At 32.0% G+C, this 18,057-nt stretch overlaps 2 protein-coding genes across 2 annotated transcripts in view; both read left to right on the forward strand.

The window, feature by feature from the left end:
* The window catches only part of LOC141487854 (importin subunit alpha-6), a 53,864-nt gene extending 38,184 nt beyond the window's left edge, over positions 1 to 15,680 (forward strand). Inside the window, exons 10-14 of the mRNA XM_074187435.1 lie at positions 2,700 to 2,778; positions 4,056 to 4,181; positions 6,247 to 6,374; positions 10,684 to 10,862; positions 12,178 to 15,680. Coding sequence (XP_074043536.1) covers positions 2,700 to 2,778; positions 4,056 to 4,181; positions 6,247 to 6,374; positions 10,684 to 10,862; positions 12,178 to 12,365 — 700 coding nt within the window. The 3' untranslated portion in view covers positions 12,366 to 15,680. The remainder of the gene's footprint in view (positions 1 to 2,699; positions 2,779 to 4,055; positions 4,182 to 6,246; positions 6,375 to 10,683; positions 10,863 to 12,177) is intronic.
* A 2,275-nt stretch (positions 15,681 to 17,955) lies between these two features.
* Positions 17,956 to 18,057, forward strand: part of LOC141489362 (importin subunit alpha-6-like) — a 23,144-nt gene continuing 23,042 nt past the window's right edge. Inside the window, exon 1 of the mRNA XM_074190033.1 lies at positions 17,956 to 18,055. Within this exon, the coding sequence (XP_074046134.1) occupies positions 17,956 to 18,055 (100 nt within the window). The remainder of the gene's footprint in view (positions 18,056 to 18,057) is intronic.

Below are 18,057 nucleotides of genomic sequence, written 5' to 3' on the forward strand. Positions count from 1 at the left end.
AGCCCATAGTATGAGTGAGAGAAGTGTCATTTCTGACATCTTTTTTATATTTATTCATACTCTTAACATAGTCTTCAGTCTATACAGGAATCTTTTTAAACCACTTATCAATTTTGTAAAAGTCACCTTAATTCAAACAAACTATATATATATAGTTTATAAATCTATTTAACCCAGTATGTATAAACTAGATACAATATTTCATAATTTGCTGAAGGCTTTTATATATGTGCTTTACATAAATCAACTCATTTGATACTCATAACCTTATTAGGTAGGTGCTGTATTATCACCAGTCTACAGATGAAGAAATGGAATTACAGAGATGTTAATTCACTTACACACAGATTAAAAAGATAATTTGAACTCAACTATTTCTGGCCCCCTAGCTCTATTCCCCTGTCCTCAGTATGATAAATCCATTTTGTGGAGAGCTTAAAATATAAGCAGAAGAGTTTGAACTTTATCTTGTAAGACAATAGACACCCCTAAAATCTGAATGACTAGTCCTGGGCAGGAATTCTCTAAGGAAGTTGTTGAAATAGATTCAGAGATTAATTGAAGATGTATCATAAAAAAATGTCTATTAATTGTGAGTTAAAGCCCTAGCTTTTGCTTCCACCACCAATTCCATTTATTCCTCTTCTCCCCATCCCCCTCCCCCAACAAAACAAAGCAATTATCTAACTTTAATATTTACACTGCCCTTATTTTGAGGACTGTGGCATCAAACCAGAGCTAGATCCCTGGTAGAGTTGACTTTTCTGACAATTGTAACCCAATTTAGTCAAGACTACTTTTCAACTTCTTTTTCAGCATTTTTTTTTGTCAGATAATGGAGTCCTTTGCTCAGTAATTTTTCTTCCTTTAGTTTATTAAACACTGTTACTATGTTTTGTTAGTTCTGTATCTTATGTCCCTTATCTATTCATTGATTAACTTTTCTAATTTTTTTAACCATTGCTAAATACTTTTGATGATTATGTTTGTGGTGTATTTTTAAGTCTAGTACAAACCTGTTCCTCATCCTTAACATGACCTCTGGTCACTCTATATCTTCTGTCTTCACTTTTCCTTTACTAATCATCAGTCTTAAACTACTGGTTCCTTACCTTATCTTTGTTAATATCTCTGCAGTGTTTGATACTATTGACCACTCCTTCTCCAATACTTTCTTCTTTCTGAATTTTTGTGACATTTCTCTCTTTTGGTTCTCCTCCCTAATTAGAGACTCCTGACTCCTTTGCTGAGTTATCATTCATGATCACCTCTACTACTTCCTATGCAGAATTGTCTTAGGGCTCAAACCTTGTCCTCTTCTCAGTTCTCTTTATACAATCTTGGAGGATTTCATCAATTTCCCTGAATTAAGTTTATTTCTGTGATGCTGTGATTTCCAAATCTGCATATCCATCCTTTTTGGGGGGTTTGTTTATTTGCAAGGCAATGGGATTAAGTGATGCCTAAGGTCACACAGCTAGGTAATTATTAAGTGTCTGAGGCTGGATTTGAATTCAGGTCCTCCTGACTCTATGACTGGTGCTCTATCCACAGCACCACCGGCCACCCCTTGCATATCCATCTTTTATCTCTATTCTGAGTTCCAGTTCCACATAACCAGTTGTATTATCCTATAGACATCTTAAACTCAGCATGTCTGAGACTTATTTTCTTTTTTCTCTCTATAATAATTCTTCTTAGTACTTTCCCTATCTCTGGCATCTTTAGTCTTCTAGTCATGGGAGTTTCACTTGGATAGTTATCATTGATTCTTCATCATCTCTCCCCTTCACCTCCCAGATCTAAATAATTGCTAAATTATGTAAATTTTACCTACCTAACTTCTCATATTTGCCTCTCTGAATTACTTTGAGAGTCTCCAGATTGGTCTCCTATTTCATCTCTAATTCATCAGTCTTAAAAAGTGCCAAATTTATATTCCTAAAGGATGTCTGTCTGCTTTTACTAAAAAAAGATTTAGTGGCTCATTATTTCATCTAGGAATAAAAAAAAACTATGTTGTTTCAGATTTAAAGCTGTTTATAGTCTGGCTCTAGTCTGTGTTTCCAGACTTACTTTATGTTATTTTTCCTTTCACAAACTTAGAGATTCTGGTCCAATTAGCCTATTGGAATGCTCTTCTTCAAAGTCTCTCCCTCATCTAATCCTTTGATCACTTTCAGGTTCAGAGTGCCACCTGTTCCCCAAGTTATTAATATGTTTCCCTCACCCCAAATTATTATGTTCACTTAGCATCTAATTTCTATTTATTTATCTATGTATGTGTTTGCTCCCAGTAGAAGCTAATTTCTCAAGAACATGATTTGTTTTTATTTTTCTTTCAATCCATAGCTCTTACACAGTGCATGGAAGGTAGTAGGCACCTAATTTTGTACTCAGGCAGGAGTGGGGACTTAGGGCAGAGACAAGATGGTTGTATAAGACAAGATTCCTACCCTCCCTTTGAGGGATTTTCATCCCAGTTAAAGAATCATTACTGTCACTTACCTATTAAATATGGATTTCCATATAGTGGAAATAATTCTGTTTAGTGGATTACAGCTATCATATTTACTGTTAGTGTTTACTTTTTAAAAACACATCTTGCTTAGGAGGAAAATAAAACCTATTACATAGCTTTATTTCAGAAATGTTTAACTGATCTAGTTTATGCATAAATTAATTTTTTTTATCTTTAGGCACAATGATTATAAAGTGGTATCACCTGCATTAAGAGCTGTTGGTAATATTGTGACAGGTGATGACATTCAAACACAGGTGAGTTCAGACTTCAATAAGAAAAGTGTTTAAATGGCAGTAGAATGTATTATATCATGTATTACAAATTTAAAAAGTTACTTGTTTCATCATTCTGATGCTTCCTTCAAACATATACTATAAATAACCTTCCCATGAACAAATAGATGGACTCTTGGTGATATAATTAAATATTTTTTTAAGTTTTTTTCTCTTTCAGTGACTGTATTCTGTTTTGGAGACATATAGAGATATAGGACACTGTCTCAGGCCTCAAGTGAAGGAACATTTAAATATTAATATTAATGGGAGGGGTATGCTTAAACAATATCTGCAATATAAAATACAACATCACATATGAATCAAAGTTGTGTTATATCTATCCAGTTAGATTTATAGGCATTTTCAACATAGGAAAAAGGTTGGGGGGGGGTTAGAGAGATTGGGGAACACTTCGTGTTAAGCTAGGATTTCATTTGGACCTTAAAGAAAAATTGTCTTATCTAAGTTTGCAATATAGTCAACAGCAAAAAAAAAAAAAAAAAAAGTGAAATTTGAACCTAGGTTCTCTGATTTCAAAATTAATACTATTATCTCACCTTTTCTATGCTGCTTCACTGATTCTGAATCATAAGTCTTAAGAGGAGCAGTTTGCATGTAGATTGTTAGTCCAATGAGACTGTTAAACTGTTGGGGTGAATGCCTTGGCTTTTATCTCCCAACTAGATCTTCTTAGTTTATTAAAGCAGGAGAGGTAAGAGTAGAGGGTTATGGCAGATACTGTCAGAAGCTTTTCCATATCTGAGACTGTTCCACAGACCCTTGGTGATCTGAATTCCCAACAAAATTTATCATTAGCAATCTGGCAACATGTTAGGTGTTGGGGCAGCTAGGTGGTGCAATGGATGGAGCCACCAGCTCTGGAGTCAGAAGGACCTGAGCTCAAATCACACCTGAGACATTTGACAATTACCTAGCTGCGTGATCTTGGGCAAGTCACTTAACCCCATTGTCTTAAATAAAATTAAAAACAAAAAAAAAGTTAGGTGTCCTGCTCTCCTCTACTCCTTCTTGTCCCCTTTAAATATTCCCTTAAAGCTTAAAAATTCAGGTAACTCCTCCTGATTTATCTATCAAACAAATAATAATTGCTAGTCTGATTTTCGTGTAGAAAATATTCTCATTGTTTTTAATTTAATATATTTATTACTCCTCCAAATTTAATATTTGTATTTTAAAGATTGTGTGTTGTAAATATTTGTATTTTAAAGATTATTTCAGCCTCTAAATCTTTATAGGTAATTTTGAATTGTTCTGCACTACCCTGTCTCTTACACTTACTGAGTAGTCCAAAAGAATCAATTAGAAAAGAGGCTTGCTGGACTGTATCTAACATCACTGCAGGAAATAGGGCACAGATTCAGGTAAGCATCCCTCCTGATTGATATTTAGGTATCTCATTATTTTTCACTATCTTAAACGATGTGCTTATGGCTACAGGCCAAAACTGTACATAAATCTCTGTATAGGAGAACTGAGTCATTGGAATAATAGTAGGTAAAATAAAATTTCAAGACACCAAGAAGTATTTGGTAAGTTCTTTGTAGTGTGATGTCATAATTTATGTCATATTTCATTGAAATATATTCATTATGCTAAATGTTAACTGCATTTGCTTACTTTTAAAGTGGTTGCAGTTATTCCGTTTCCTTGCTATTTAAATAATGTTGTATTAAGTATATCTCTGCTCCCATTGATTTTTTTGTTGTTGTTGTTTTGAAATGGGACAGTTGTAGGCTTAGTTTGTCAGTGCATATTATGCTGAAGAATATTACCTTTTAAAAATATTTTCTTATGCTTTTTTGTTTTTTAACTTCAGCGTCTCTTTCCAATAACCTCATTCCTCTACACGCTTTTCTATCAAAGAATGACAAAACAAACTGAGGTATTGACTATGTATTAGAACACACAAAATATTCTACACCATTTCACTAATGAGAGGAGAAAAATATTTATTTGCCAGTTCTACGAACTTGATCAGTAAATTTATCTGAATTCTATTGTGTTTTTAGTGTGTACTTTAAAAAATATTGTAGTCATCATGCATTTTCTTATTGTAGTTATTGTGTATACTCTTAATCTTGCTTTCCTTGATCTGCATCAGTTCATGAAAATCTTTCTCAATTTATCTGAATCTCAGTTATTTCTTAATAATACCATATTTATTGGGGAACGGCTAGGTGGTGCAGTGGATAAAGCATTGGCTCTGGAGTCAGGAATACCTGAGTTCAAATCCGGCTTCAGACATTTAATAATTACGTAGCTGTGTGACCTTGGGCAAGCCACTTAACCCCATTGCAAGAAAACCCCTAAAAACTAAAATTAAAAAAATAATACCATATTTATGTACTAAAGTGTGTTTAGCCATTTCCCAATTTGTGGGCACTTTCATTTTTTTTTTTAATTACAAAATTTACATTATCAACAAACAGTCTTTTATGCTCCTTGTCTGGTAAGGCATATCAAAACTGACATGTCCAAAATAGAATTCATTATTTTTGCTCCAAACCCTCTGCTATGCTGGCCTCCCTGTTTGTTATTGGTAAGGAGACCATTTTTGACCTTGTCACCCAGGTTTGTAGCCTTGAGTCCTCATTGTTACCTCACATAGCCAATTTGTTGCCAAATCTTACTGTTTCTGTTTTCATTACATCTCTTATTTATCTATTTTTTCCCTCTAATCACAACTACAATCCCAGTTTTGACTTGTGTATGTAGTCATATACTTACTTGTAACATGTACAACTTTCAGTTTCTTGTTCCTCATTGAAAATGAGCAAGAAGATTGTCTTATTAGGGATTAGCATGAACAAGTAAAATTGTTTTTAGTAATTGAATGGATTTTAGTAAAATAGTTTTTGTAAACTAGGCTTTTTATCAGTTTTAGGTAGTTCAGGCATGAATTTTTTTGAAAAGGAGGAAACGCCCCAGATGCATTATTTTTCAGTTCAATTTTTTTTACAGAATATCATTTATAAATATTTATAAATAAATATTTTTGTTTTTATTTGTAAATATTTTCCTTTTGGCTTCATGATAGCATTCCACAATTATTTATTTTTTCACATTTCAAAAAAGTCCATGTTTTCTGTATTGTTAGCTTTTACATTAGGATGCCATTTCCTTTACTGTTCTTCCATGCAGCTTGTTTATTTTTTTTAAACTTTTTGTTCTATGATAAACAGTATTCTTGTAGTAAAGGTACTTTTGAAATAAAGTTTTTTTAGAAAGTATATACTATAATGTGTTGTCAGACTGGAGAGATGAAGATATTTTTTCAAAAGTTCTAAGGATAAGTACCATATGAGCATTTGAAGATAAACCATAAAAATTGTGACATTTAAGTATTATTATTATTATTATTATTATACATGGTAATAATTCTTATACTTTACTGACAGTAATATGTTTGTATTTTCTTTGCTTCAGTCTGTCATAGATGCAAATATCTTTCCTGTTTTAATTGAAATTCTTCAGAAAGCTGAATTTCGTACCAGAAAAGAGGCAGCATGGGCCATAACCAATGCAACATCTGGAGGCACTCCAGAACAGATACGGTATGATATCAATTATAAAGGATAGTGGATTTTTTAAAGCTTTAAAACAGTGAACATTATTACTTTTTAAATTAGAAAGCATTAGAACATACTATTTTCTCAATTTATAATGGAGTTTTTTTGTTCTTCCCAGAATAACTTTAAGAAAACTCCTCATCCTTGTAGTTATAGAATAATGAAAATTAAAGCTGTAATATTTTGAGATTAGAAATATCTTTTGGGGTTGGCTAGATGGTGCAGTGGATAGAGCACTGGCCCTAGAGTCAGGAGTACCTGAGTTCAAATCTGTCCTCAAACACTTAATAATTACCTAGCTATGTGGCCTTGGGCAAGCCACTTAACCCCATTGCCTTGAAAAATCCTAAAAAAAAAAAAAAAAAAAAATCTTTTTGTTTAGGTATGAAGTACTACTCAAATTAAAATGGATCTGATAAGCATTATGAATTGATAGACTTGATAGTCTATAAACCATATAATTGTTTTCGCAGTGGTTAATTTCTTAGAAATCATTTATTTAAACTTTCTCTCATTACTTTTGACATAAATTTCAATAAATTAGTTTTTATATTGCAAACTTAGAGAAAGATTTTTCTTAACAGAATATGACATTTGTAGGCACTGAAATTTTTTTTTTAACTTAGGATGTAAATATGTATAATTTCATCTTAATAGAAATCACTAGGGTTTAGTAATCATTTGCTTTGTGGGGAATTATGGATATTTTCCATCTGGAGTGATACTGGTTGACATTTGAAAACCTTGACCTTGATACAGGAGTTCAAATTCAGCCTCAGATGCTTGTCACTTGCTAGCTGTTTGACCTTGGGCAAGTCACTTAACCTTGATTGCCTCGCCTCCAGAGCCATCTCCAGTCATCATGATTCATATCTGGTCACTGGCCCCAGATGGTTCTGGAGGAGAAAGTGAGGCTGGTGACTTAACCCAGCATATCCCCCCCCCACTCAAATCCAATTCACTGGCTTGTCATGACATCTACCTCCCTGATGTGGTGGTCTTTGAAAATGAAGGACAAACATTATTTTATGATACTGACAATACCCATGATACTTTTCTAATTACTTTTATTTATCAGAACCTATAATCTAGTTCATTACACTAACTTTAAGACTCAATTCTTTTTCTTTGTAATATTAACAAATAGCCGTTCTTTTTTTTCTCCACCTAAACACTCATTTCTATAGAATCCTTTAATTTTAGAATCATTATGTAGATCAGAAATGCTTACAAAGTTCCTTGGGCTTCTTTTTTAAGAAGTAGCATTGAAAGTTAATCTGATGAAATTTACATCTTAAAAAAAGAGATTGTATTATCTATAAGAATCATACTTAGAGATTTTTGGTTCTCTTTTTCTGCTAAGATTACTATTTTTTTTTTAAAACTAGCTTTGACCTCTGGGATCTTTTTGTCTTTTTTGGTGCTCCATGGGGAAAGGTCCATGGCTTCTAATGTCTTTGTATTTTCAGTATTTTTTTAATCATTTTTAAAGATTTTATTTATTTTTGAGTTTTACAATTTTTTCCCCTAATCTTGCTTCCCTCCCCCACCCCCCACAGAAGGCAATTTGCTGATCTTTATATTGTTTTTCCATGGTAGACATAGATCTAAATGGAATGGGATGAGAGAGAAATAATATCCTTAAGGAAGGAAAATAAAGTATAAGAGATAGCAAGATTACACAATAAGATATCAGGTTTTTTTCCTAAATTAAAGGTAATAGTCTTTGGTCTTTGTTCAAACTCCACAATTCTTTCTCTGGATACAGATGGTATTCTCCATCGCAGAGAGCCCCAAATTGTCCCTGATTGTTGGGAATGAGCAAGTCCATCAAGGTTATCATCACTCCCATGTTGCTGTTAGGGTGTACAATGTTTTTCTGGTTCTGCTCATCTTGTTCAGCATTAGTTCATGCAAATCTCCCCCAGGCTTCCCTGAATTTCGGTCCCTCCTAATTTCTAATAGAACAATAGTGTTCCATGGCATACATATAGCACAGTTTGTTAAGCCATTTCCCCAATTGAAGTACATTTACTTGATTTCTAATTCTTTGCCACCACAAACAGGGCAAGTGATGTTTTTTCCCCTTTTGTTATCATCTCTTCAGTGTATAGACCCAGTAGTGGTATTTGGGCATAGTTTCAAACTGCTCTCCAGAAAGGTTAAATGAGTTCACAGCTCCACCAACAATGTATTAGTGGTATTTTTAGTATTTTTGCTATTATTTTATCTTCTTGTCTTCATTGCTTCCCCCCCCCCACATTGTCAATTTAAAAAAAAACTAGTTTCCCATTCCTTATTGGTGTTTATCAAATGCAGGCATCAATAATACAGGGTCTGTAATTTTATTCAATTTTTATTGTTTAGAATAATTTTGTTAATTTTTTAAATTGAAATTTATTTTTGTGGAAGCCTATCTTTAGTGACAAAAGTTTTTCAATCCATATATCAAGTGGAATACTTATTCATTAATTAACTTTAAATAATTTCATTATCTGATGTAAATGTTGAATGAACATTTCTAGAAGCTATGCAACTTATAATTTGATCTGAACATTTATTGAGAAAATAAGCATTTTCAATTACCCACACTTCTTAGTATAGTAAATTTTCTTTAAAGATAGCTTGATGGATATATTTCATTACATCTTGTTTCACTTGTAATCCCGTGTACTCATTTATAAACATTATTCTAATGAATTGTTCATAGGAAAAACTGTCAGAGAGATCCTGGATAAAAAATTTTGATGCCTTTTCTAGTCAATTATTAGTTATTAATAGTATATTTTTAAAAACAAAAAAACCTTGTGTCCCCAAGGAAACTATTCTTTTCTTGAATTTTCTGATTTCAACTTTTCAATTTATTCTGTCATATTCATTCCAGAGAATATAATTCAGATACTTGAAATATTTCCTTTTTGGGGGGTAGTTCTGATTCTTCTTATTGCAAAATAAAGTCCCTACTAGAGATGTGCTTTCTGTGCTCAAATCTAAATTTTTCCATCCCTGCCTATCTTAATGACATTATACTACTGTTAACTGTTCCCATTAACACCCTAAGATAAGATTACTTGTCTAACTAGTTCAGTTCTTTCTGATCAGATAACTTGATAAGTTGAATTGATTTTAGCATTTTCACTTCCTGCCTAAAAATTTTATCTACCTGTCCAAAGCCATGCCTCTTGAATTATTTTCTGCCTCTTATAAGAGAATCACAGAATAGCTGTCAGGTTATTACAGTAGCCTTATCATGTCAACTTTTAGGCAAGTTGATATTCCTAAATGAGTGGATCAATTCCATGTTACTCTTGTGCTCAAAAAAACTCCAGTGTCTTCTTTCTGTATCTAAAATTAAATATGAGCTTTTGTATTTTATATATAAAAGTATTTCACAATCTGGCTCTGACCTGCCTTTCTCGGGTTGCTTATTACATACATAACACTCCCTTGCAAAACAGTATTCCAGCCAAGCTAGACTATTTGCTGTTCCTTGTATGACAATTCACTTCCTTTATCCATGCCATTTATTCTTTTCTTATCTCCATGAACACCTAGCTTTCTTCAAAGGCTATTCCTTTTTTAAAAAATTTTTCCAGGCAGTGGGGTTAAGTGACTTGCCCAAGGTCACACAGCTAGGTAATTATAATGTTTGAGACTGGATTTGAAATCAGATCCTCCTGACTCCCGGGCCAGTGCTCTATTCACTGTGGCACCTAGCTGCCCCAGCATATTACTTCTTATCCAAGTTTTTTCTTGATTACTCTAATAGTTCTATCCTACATATACTACTTTCTCTCCTTCAGTTGCCTTCCTATTAATTTGAATATAAAACAGGTATATGAAAATTTCAGATTTGTCATACATCAGAATAACAAAATAAGTGCCTAAGATTAAGGTGAAACAAATGAAAATACAGAGACTTTAAGGAAATTAAATATGTAAGTTTGTAGTTCCTATTCTCTTAGTTTTTTTAAATGTAAGTATGTTGATAAGTTTGATATAAGTTAATCATATTGGCTTTGTCCTGTTTTTTATTTCCTATCTTTGACTTAGGAAAAAATACATTATTTATAAGATAGCCTGTTGAAGTTTGGAAGTATAAACTGAGCCTGTGGAAATGAGAACTTGTAAATCAGCCTGTTGTTCATTTTTTACCACTTAGTTTATATTCTAGGGAATGTTTTGCTTATTTGCTTTACTTATATTGCCTCTGTGTGTAGCATTTTTATGAGTTAGTACTATTAAACTATTAAAATCCATTAAATTCTTCCTTGTCTCCTTAATTATTTTAAAGGTATCTGGTAGCATTAGGTTGTATTAAACCTCTCTGTGACCTTTTGACTGTGATGGATTCCAAAATAGTCCAGGTGGCTTTAAATGGTCTTGAAAACATTTTACGCCTTGGGGAGCAAGAAGCTAGACAAAATGGAGTGGGCATCAATCCATACTGTGCTTTGATTGAAGAAGCATATGGTAAGGACTTTATCCATTTATAATTTATAATTTAATTATCCCGTCAAACATTTTAAATCTCTGGCTTTCCTCTGGAAACTAGCACATTTTGTAACACTCTTTCTGCTGAATTAATTTGCATTCAGGAACTAGAAATATATCTGCTTTATATTCATTCCTCTTCTGTCTCCCTACCACATCCCCAAACTAAATAAAAACATTTATCTCTTTAGCTTATATCTTGTATAAAATGATAATATAAATTTTTTTTGATTATTCAATCCACTGTCCAGGAGTTGTGACTGAGGTCATTATGAATGGAAGTAAAAGACACCTAGCCTCTCAGTTTTAATTCACTCCTTTATAAAGTAGCATAAAACTTTTTGAGTATAGTAAAGTATTATTTCTGTAGTTATGCATTGATCCTAATAAACTTTATATTAGGATATTTTGATGCATTTCTTTTTATCTATCTATCTATCTATCTATTTATTTATTTGTGTATTTCTAAATAGTCTTGCAGGATAGCTAATCTGAGAGAGATTTAAATGGAAATCAGAGGTGCTAGTTACTAGAGGCACTGCCAGAATAAAGTACCTAATTAGATTCAGAATGTTTTTTCTTTTGAATTTTTTTCTTCTTTCTTTTCCTTCTTTGTCTCAGGTCACATTATTGATAAGGATTATTTGGCATTTCTTAATAATGTTAAGCTTTTAGTTTATTTAAATTAGTGATTAAGACAATACATTGTTACCTTTATTAATTTAGGAACCACTTGCCTACATAGGGTAAATGGATATAATTCCTATGAATTAAAACCTGCCCTATATTAACTATAGATATGATTGAAATTTTTCTCCATCTACTCCCAACAGAAAAGGCCTTTTTGACAGATAATTCAATTCAGGACTTATTATACCTCACACAGCTTTACTTCCAAAAACAAAATGATCTTTACTTTGTCCTTGTCCTTGGTAGATACTGTTAATAGCCAGGTTCAGAGAAGCAGACCTTGTTTTGGGGAGTAGAATTAGAGATGTGCAAATAGGATCTTCTACTTCCCTGTATCTAATGTTAGAAACACAATCTTCTGTCGAACATTATACATATTTTGTAATTAAACTATTATAGTAGAAGTTGATCCTATAATATTGCTTCATAATCTTTTATAAAATTATTATCACCTGTTGTTTTAAGAGATGGAAAAATTATATGTCAGAAAGAGAATCTCATTAGCAGTAATGTGAATGACTATGCTGATTTTGTGACAACTTTATTTTGGGTTTCAGTTTTTAGTTATATGATTTTTTAAGATTGTGCTTTTTTAAAAATGTAGGTCTGGATAAAATTGAGTTTCTTCAAAGCCACGAAAATCAAGAGATCTACCAAAAGGCTTTTGATCTAATTGAACACTACTTTGGGGTGGAAGATGAAGATGCTAACATTGTCCCTCAGGTGGATGAAAACCAGCAACAGTTTGTTTTTCAACAGCAGGAAGCACCAATGGAAGGGTTTCAGTTGTAAATAGTTAAGTGAAAAGAAACAATGTTAAATGTTGGCTTCGTGTAGCTCCTCTTTTTGGCCAGTCAGAAAGTTTGTGTGGTTTTGGAGAGGACAAAAAATGAAGCAGTTGATGCACTTTTAAAAAAAAAAACAAAAACAAAAAAAAATTCTGTTTCGTGTACCTGTCTTCATTTATAGCTTTTGTCTTTTGTATTTATATATTTTATTGTTAGATTTTTTTTTTGTAACTGACTTGTGAGTTGTGTGCATTAAATATATAATTTAATAACTTGAGCTTGAAAGGGAGAACCTTAGTAAAGTATTAATTAAATAGTGGTTCTGAATTTTTTTCAGGCATTCTTTGAAACTGCTTATCAGCAGTAACAGCTGTTGATAATTGCATTTTGACAGTAAGTCTGACATGCCCAGTTTCTTAAATCTACCTCTGTCCTGAAGCAAAAAATATATTGCTTCAGAACAAAAGCATAAAATAAAAGACAAACTAGTCAAAGCTAAATTAGAATGTGAAAATATTTATTACTTTAAATTGTGAAACACTGTGTTGTACATTATACTTTGTGGGGGAAAAACATGTGAATTCTATTTATGAAAAAAATTTAAAATATCGTGCTGAAAAACAGATTTGTCTTTTAAAAAAATGGCAGTTTAAGAAAAAGAAAAGCTATTCTGGTTTATGTTGAGCATACACTACAATGTTTGCTTTTCTTTAATCATTTCTTGTTTCTTTTGGAAAATGTACAATGTTCATAGAATCTCAGATTCTATTAGTTTGACCAAATATGCTGCCTTTTTTTGCTGCTTTTTCCTCTTAATTTTAGACAGCAGTACATCATGACAGATATTTAGTTATGAATGTAAAGTACTGCTGCATAGCAAAAACATACAATATTTCTCTGATTTTTGTCAGAACAATAATAGAAAAGTTGTGCTTTTCTTTGTAATAAACTACTTGAATGCCAAAATTATTTTAAAGAAGTCAGATCGTTCTATATTAACTTTGAAAAATGTGTTTAATGTTATTTGGGCACTAAATGACCAATATCAATGAGAAATGATAAGGATTCTTGACTGAGTTTGAAATCTATATTAGATTTTATGGTATAATACTCAAATGATCACATTGCTGCTTGATATATACTTTAGATAACTTAATGATTCAGTGTTTCAGATTACTATCATTTTAAGCCATTTTTCAAAGTCAGATTTCATGTATTGAGATTAAAGGAAAAACCTTCAAAAAATATAAAAATAATAAAATCATGCATTATTTACTTTGTGAAAAGTGTTCTTCCCTTGGTACTGTGCTTGATAGAAATTTTGAAGCAGATGTAGTATTATTGAATTCATTTTTTATTTATAGTTACTAAATAATAGCCAGCTATTTACATTTTCAATTAATATTTACCTAGAATGTTTTTAAATGTTGTTGTTTACAACTGTTTTAGGATGGTATTTGATGCAGTTTTGATAAGATTCCTAGTCATTTCAGACAATTATACAGAAAGATTTAATTTGATATGTAGCAACATTTACAGTTTGATTCCACTGGAAATCAGAGGCATGTTACCGAACAAAAATGTACATGGGAGTGCTATTAATACTTTGTAAATTATATATATAATAAAACAAAGCTTTTTAGCAGAACATTTAAAACCTACAAATAAACAAAATATAGGCAAGGGATGGGGGTTGACTAGTGTCCATAATGCTAGACTATATCTGCCAAACTTTTTTAATAATGTACTTAGAGAATTGTATTTGTGTCCTTTTTTTGTTATAGTGGAAATCTGAGATTTGGTACAAAAAGTATCTCTTTTGCATTATATATATTCAGAAGAACAGGGTGATGATATTAAAGAATACCAAATTAATGGTGAATTTATCAGATAAACTCATTCTTTTGTTATTAAGAACAGTTCTGAATATCAGGTAACAGGGTATTCCACTGTTTCTAACTTATTTTGATAATGTTGCATGCAGCATAATTCATAAATAAAATAACCAGCTGTGCCTGCTTTTATTTTGAGGACCCTGTAGACACTGTAATATGCCTCTCTAAGCCAAATCTTTCAAGCAAAATAATCCTTATTGAAGGGGGAAAATAGGTAATGAGTTTCTTGAGAGGGTTTTTAATTTCTGCAGGTAAAAAATACAGAGAAGTTTCTGAGCAGTGAAGTGACTGCAGTTTACACATTTAAATACAAACCATTAGTCCTTGGATCTGTTGTTTGAATAGCAAAGCTAATTTGATTGGATTTGAATTCATTGTGTTTAATTTGAACAAAAGGGGCACTATCTAGTAGTTTGGGACCAAAGTTTGAACTTTATTAAGAAGTATTACACAATAATGAGTTCTTTAGATTAAAAGTATACAAACATCTTAAAATGTACCACTCTGTCACAGAAAGTTTTGGAAAGACAGCCTCTTTCACAAGTTTACATTTTAAAATGCCTAGATCAATGGTTTCATTCATCTTCAATGATCCTTGTGAGGAAAAAAAAGGTTGTACCTGTTCTTGTTTTCCTCCAGTTTACTATATCAGAGATGTAAAGGGAGAAATAATTTTGCCAAATGAATCTTTAGAGTGTATTGAAGTTATTTTAAGTCTTTTTAAAGGGCTTGCACACTTGGAAAACAAAACAAACCAAAAATCAGGAAAAAGTACTTGAAAGTGCCCCTTTTTATTCATTTAATTAAATATACTGTTCTGTCTGAATTTGAATTTTGACTAGTTAATCTATGCAATTATGCAAATTGGCTTCTGTTTCCTTATGTACTTGACTCATTGGTCATAACTAGTTTTTCTACTAAAGTTTTTCATTATTTGTTTCCTTTTAAGAATTAATATTGCTATTTAATTTTTAATATCATATTTTATTTATACACTGTTGCTGATAGCAACCAGAAGGCAAAAAAAAATTGAAGTTGTAATCAAAATGTTGGCACAAAAGTAACTCATCTTTAACTGTAGAACATTTTTGCAGTTAGAGAATGATCTGCTTGGTTAGATGAGGGACTAAAAGAAGCACTACTCCTTTTCCTTCATGCTATTTCTTTTCTCATTTAAGAATAAGCACTTAGGAGAAAAAAATGACAAGATTTATTGTGATTAAAAAAATTAATCTTTTAAGTACTTACTGCTTACTTGTGAAACTGTGAAATTAAACTAAACATTGATACTGTTAGCAAAATTACCTTTACTTGTTTTAGTTCATGGCATTGTTGTTTTATATGTAATGTGTGAAGCTAAAAAAAGCCTGTATTATAGGGCTTTAAGGGGATAGTGCATCTTTAAATTCTTATTTGGGAGTGGGATGGGGGTGGGGGGGTGGGGAGAAGTAAGGGTAATATATGTAACTAAACAACACATGAGCAGTATGCAATATTATGGAATGTTACAACATAATACTTATCAAAATAATAAAAGTATTATTTTACATTTGTGTTGCATCTATAGTTTAATTTATTGAGCTTCAGTTAATATACAAAGCAAACAGTTGAAGTTCTTATATGACCAAGATACCACCTCATTTTATTTTGGCCTGCACTGTTTATAGTGGTGTATATGAATATTTGACATTTTTACAACCTGGAATTTCAAATTTGAATTTAAATTATATAATTTATATTTTTATTCTGTATGAAAAACTTCCACTTGAGAACCCAAATAAATAGAAATCTGGTGAATTATTTCATTCAACCTACTAGTTAAATTGAATGCAGGACATTTAGCCAGTGTGAATGAATGTTTTTAGTTATAGAACTTGGGAAATAACTTGAGGCCTAACTGGAGTAACCATATTGATGAAATCACTTCTTTTGAAATATTTAGGTTAAAAATATCTAGTTGCCACAGAATTTTCACTATATAACAGCAAGATGGTAGCTCTGTATATTTCAGTTGTCAGTAAATCAAAACTGTATGAATAAGGGGTTTTTTTTGAGTTTCCCAAGTTAAGTATTATTTTTCACGTAACAGGAAAGTCAATTGAAGTTAAACTGTCATCTCGGTTTCAATTTTGTTAACAGCTAAAAGACTACTTTTTGGTTTGTGTCTTCTGCCTTTAAGCATTTTTTTTATTTGGAGTTCTTTACTAATACAAATATAGTGGTGGATTTTATACAAATGTAGTTATGAATTTTAAACTGCAAATTCATTTAAAATGACTGAAGTTTATATAAAGCCCTTTTTGAATGATGAATAGTGTTATCTGAATGAAACTAACCAGAAGTCTCCTAGTTTATCTAGATACTGCAGGAAAATTAATAGTTTTCCAGTAAATATTTCTAGCCTTTTGAGTCATAAGATGAAGTTGTAGAATTGAATATGATAGAAAGATTTTTCTGAGAATTAAAATTTATTACACTTAAAAATAGTGCATTTCACTACTAAAACAAAAACTTAAATTGACTTTAATGTTCTAGTTTACATAGAGTTGCTGTCATCAGGTAATAGTGAATAGGTGAACTATTTCTTCCAACAAAATCATTCATTCAATCATTCACCTATTTATTTATTTATTTACTTCATTCATTCATTTATTTATTTTAGGTTTTTGCAGGGCAATGGGATAAAGTGGCTTGCCCAAGGCCACACAGCTAGGTAATTATTAAATGTCTGAGGCTGGATTTGAACTTGGGTACTCCTGATTTCAGGGAGGGTGCTCAGTGGATACACTACGCCACCTAGCTGTCCCAACAAAATTATTTTTGAGCAGTCCTAACCTTGTACTTATTAGCTTTGTTTGCTCAGTTCTTACTTATTAGGAACTTCCGTCATTAAAGAATGATGCAAAGTTTTTTTCCCCCCAATGACTTTAAAAAGGTAGTTTCAAAGGTATGTAGACATATTTTGAAATATTTAGGAAAGTTAAAGCTAGTTTTAAATGCAGACTCAAAAGATAAATGTGAAAAAGTGTGATAGATATAGAAGGTTAACTTGAAAATGCTCAGAGCATTGTCAGAAACATCAACTAGAATCACAGGAATTTCCTTCTTTGTGGGAAGGGGTCTGTCTACCCAAATAAATTGGTTTAGAAACACTACTTAAGGAAGATACCAAATAGAACCAATACTTAACATTTCATTGTGGCTAAAGTGTTAAGGCTAAGAACTGCTACTCTCCCATCATGCTTATATTAATTGCTTCCAAGAGAATGGCAGCAAGCAAAATAGCTACTGGTGGAAACAATTTGGTCATAAGCTCCTGCAATACAGGTTTATCTTGTTAAAGTGAGTTCACTTCCAATTTCAGCTGTAATAAGGGCAACTAGGTGGTGCAGTGGATAGACCACTAGCTCTGGAGTCAAGAGGACCTGAGCTCAAATCTTTAGCCACTTAATATGTACTAGCTGTGTAATCTTGGGCAGTCACAACCTTAATTACTATCTCCACATTCAATGCTATCTCCAGTCATCTTGATTCATATCTGGCCACTGAAACCAAATGGGGTGTGGAAGAGAAAATGAAATTGGTGACTTAGCACAGCACCCCCTCACTTAAATCCAGTTCACTTATTTGCATGTCATGGCATCACCTCCCTAATGTCATGGTCTAGAACAAAGGATAAATATCAAACTATAATAAATCATGACTGTTACATTGAATGGGTCTGATATTGTCCACCAGATCAGTAATGTTGAATTCAAAATTGAAATGAAAGCACTCTCTGAAGCTGAGGTGCCGCAAAGT

Source organism: Macrotis lagotis, chromosome 5 (genome assembly GCF_037893015.1).
Source record: "Macrotis lagotis isolate mMagLag1 chromosome 5, bilby.v1.9.chrom.fasta, whole genome shotgun sequence".
NCBI classification, from domain to species: domain Eukaryota; kingdom Metazoa; phylum Chordata; class Mammalia; order Peramelemorphia; family Peramelidae; genus Macrotis; species Macrotis lagotis.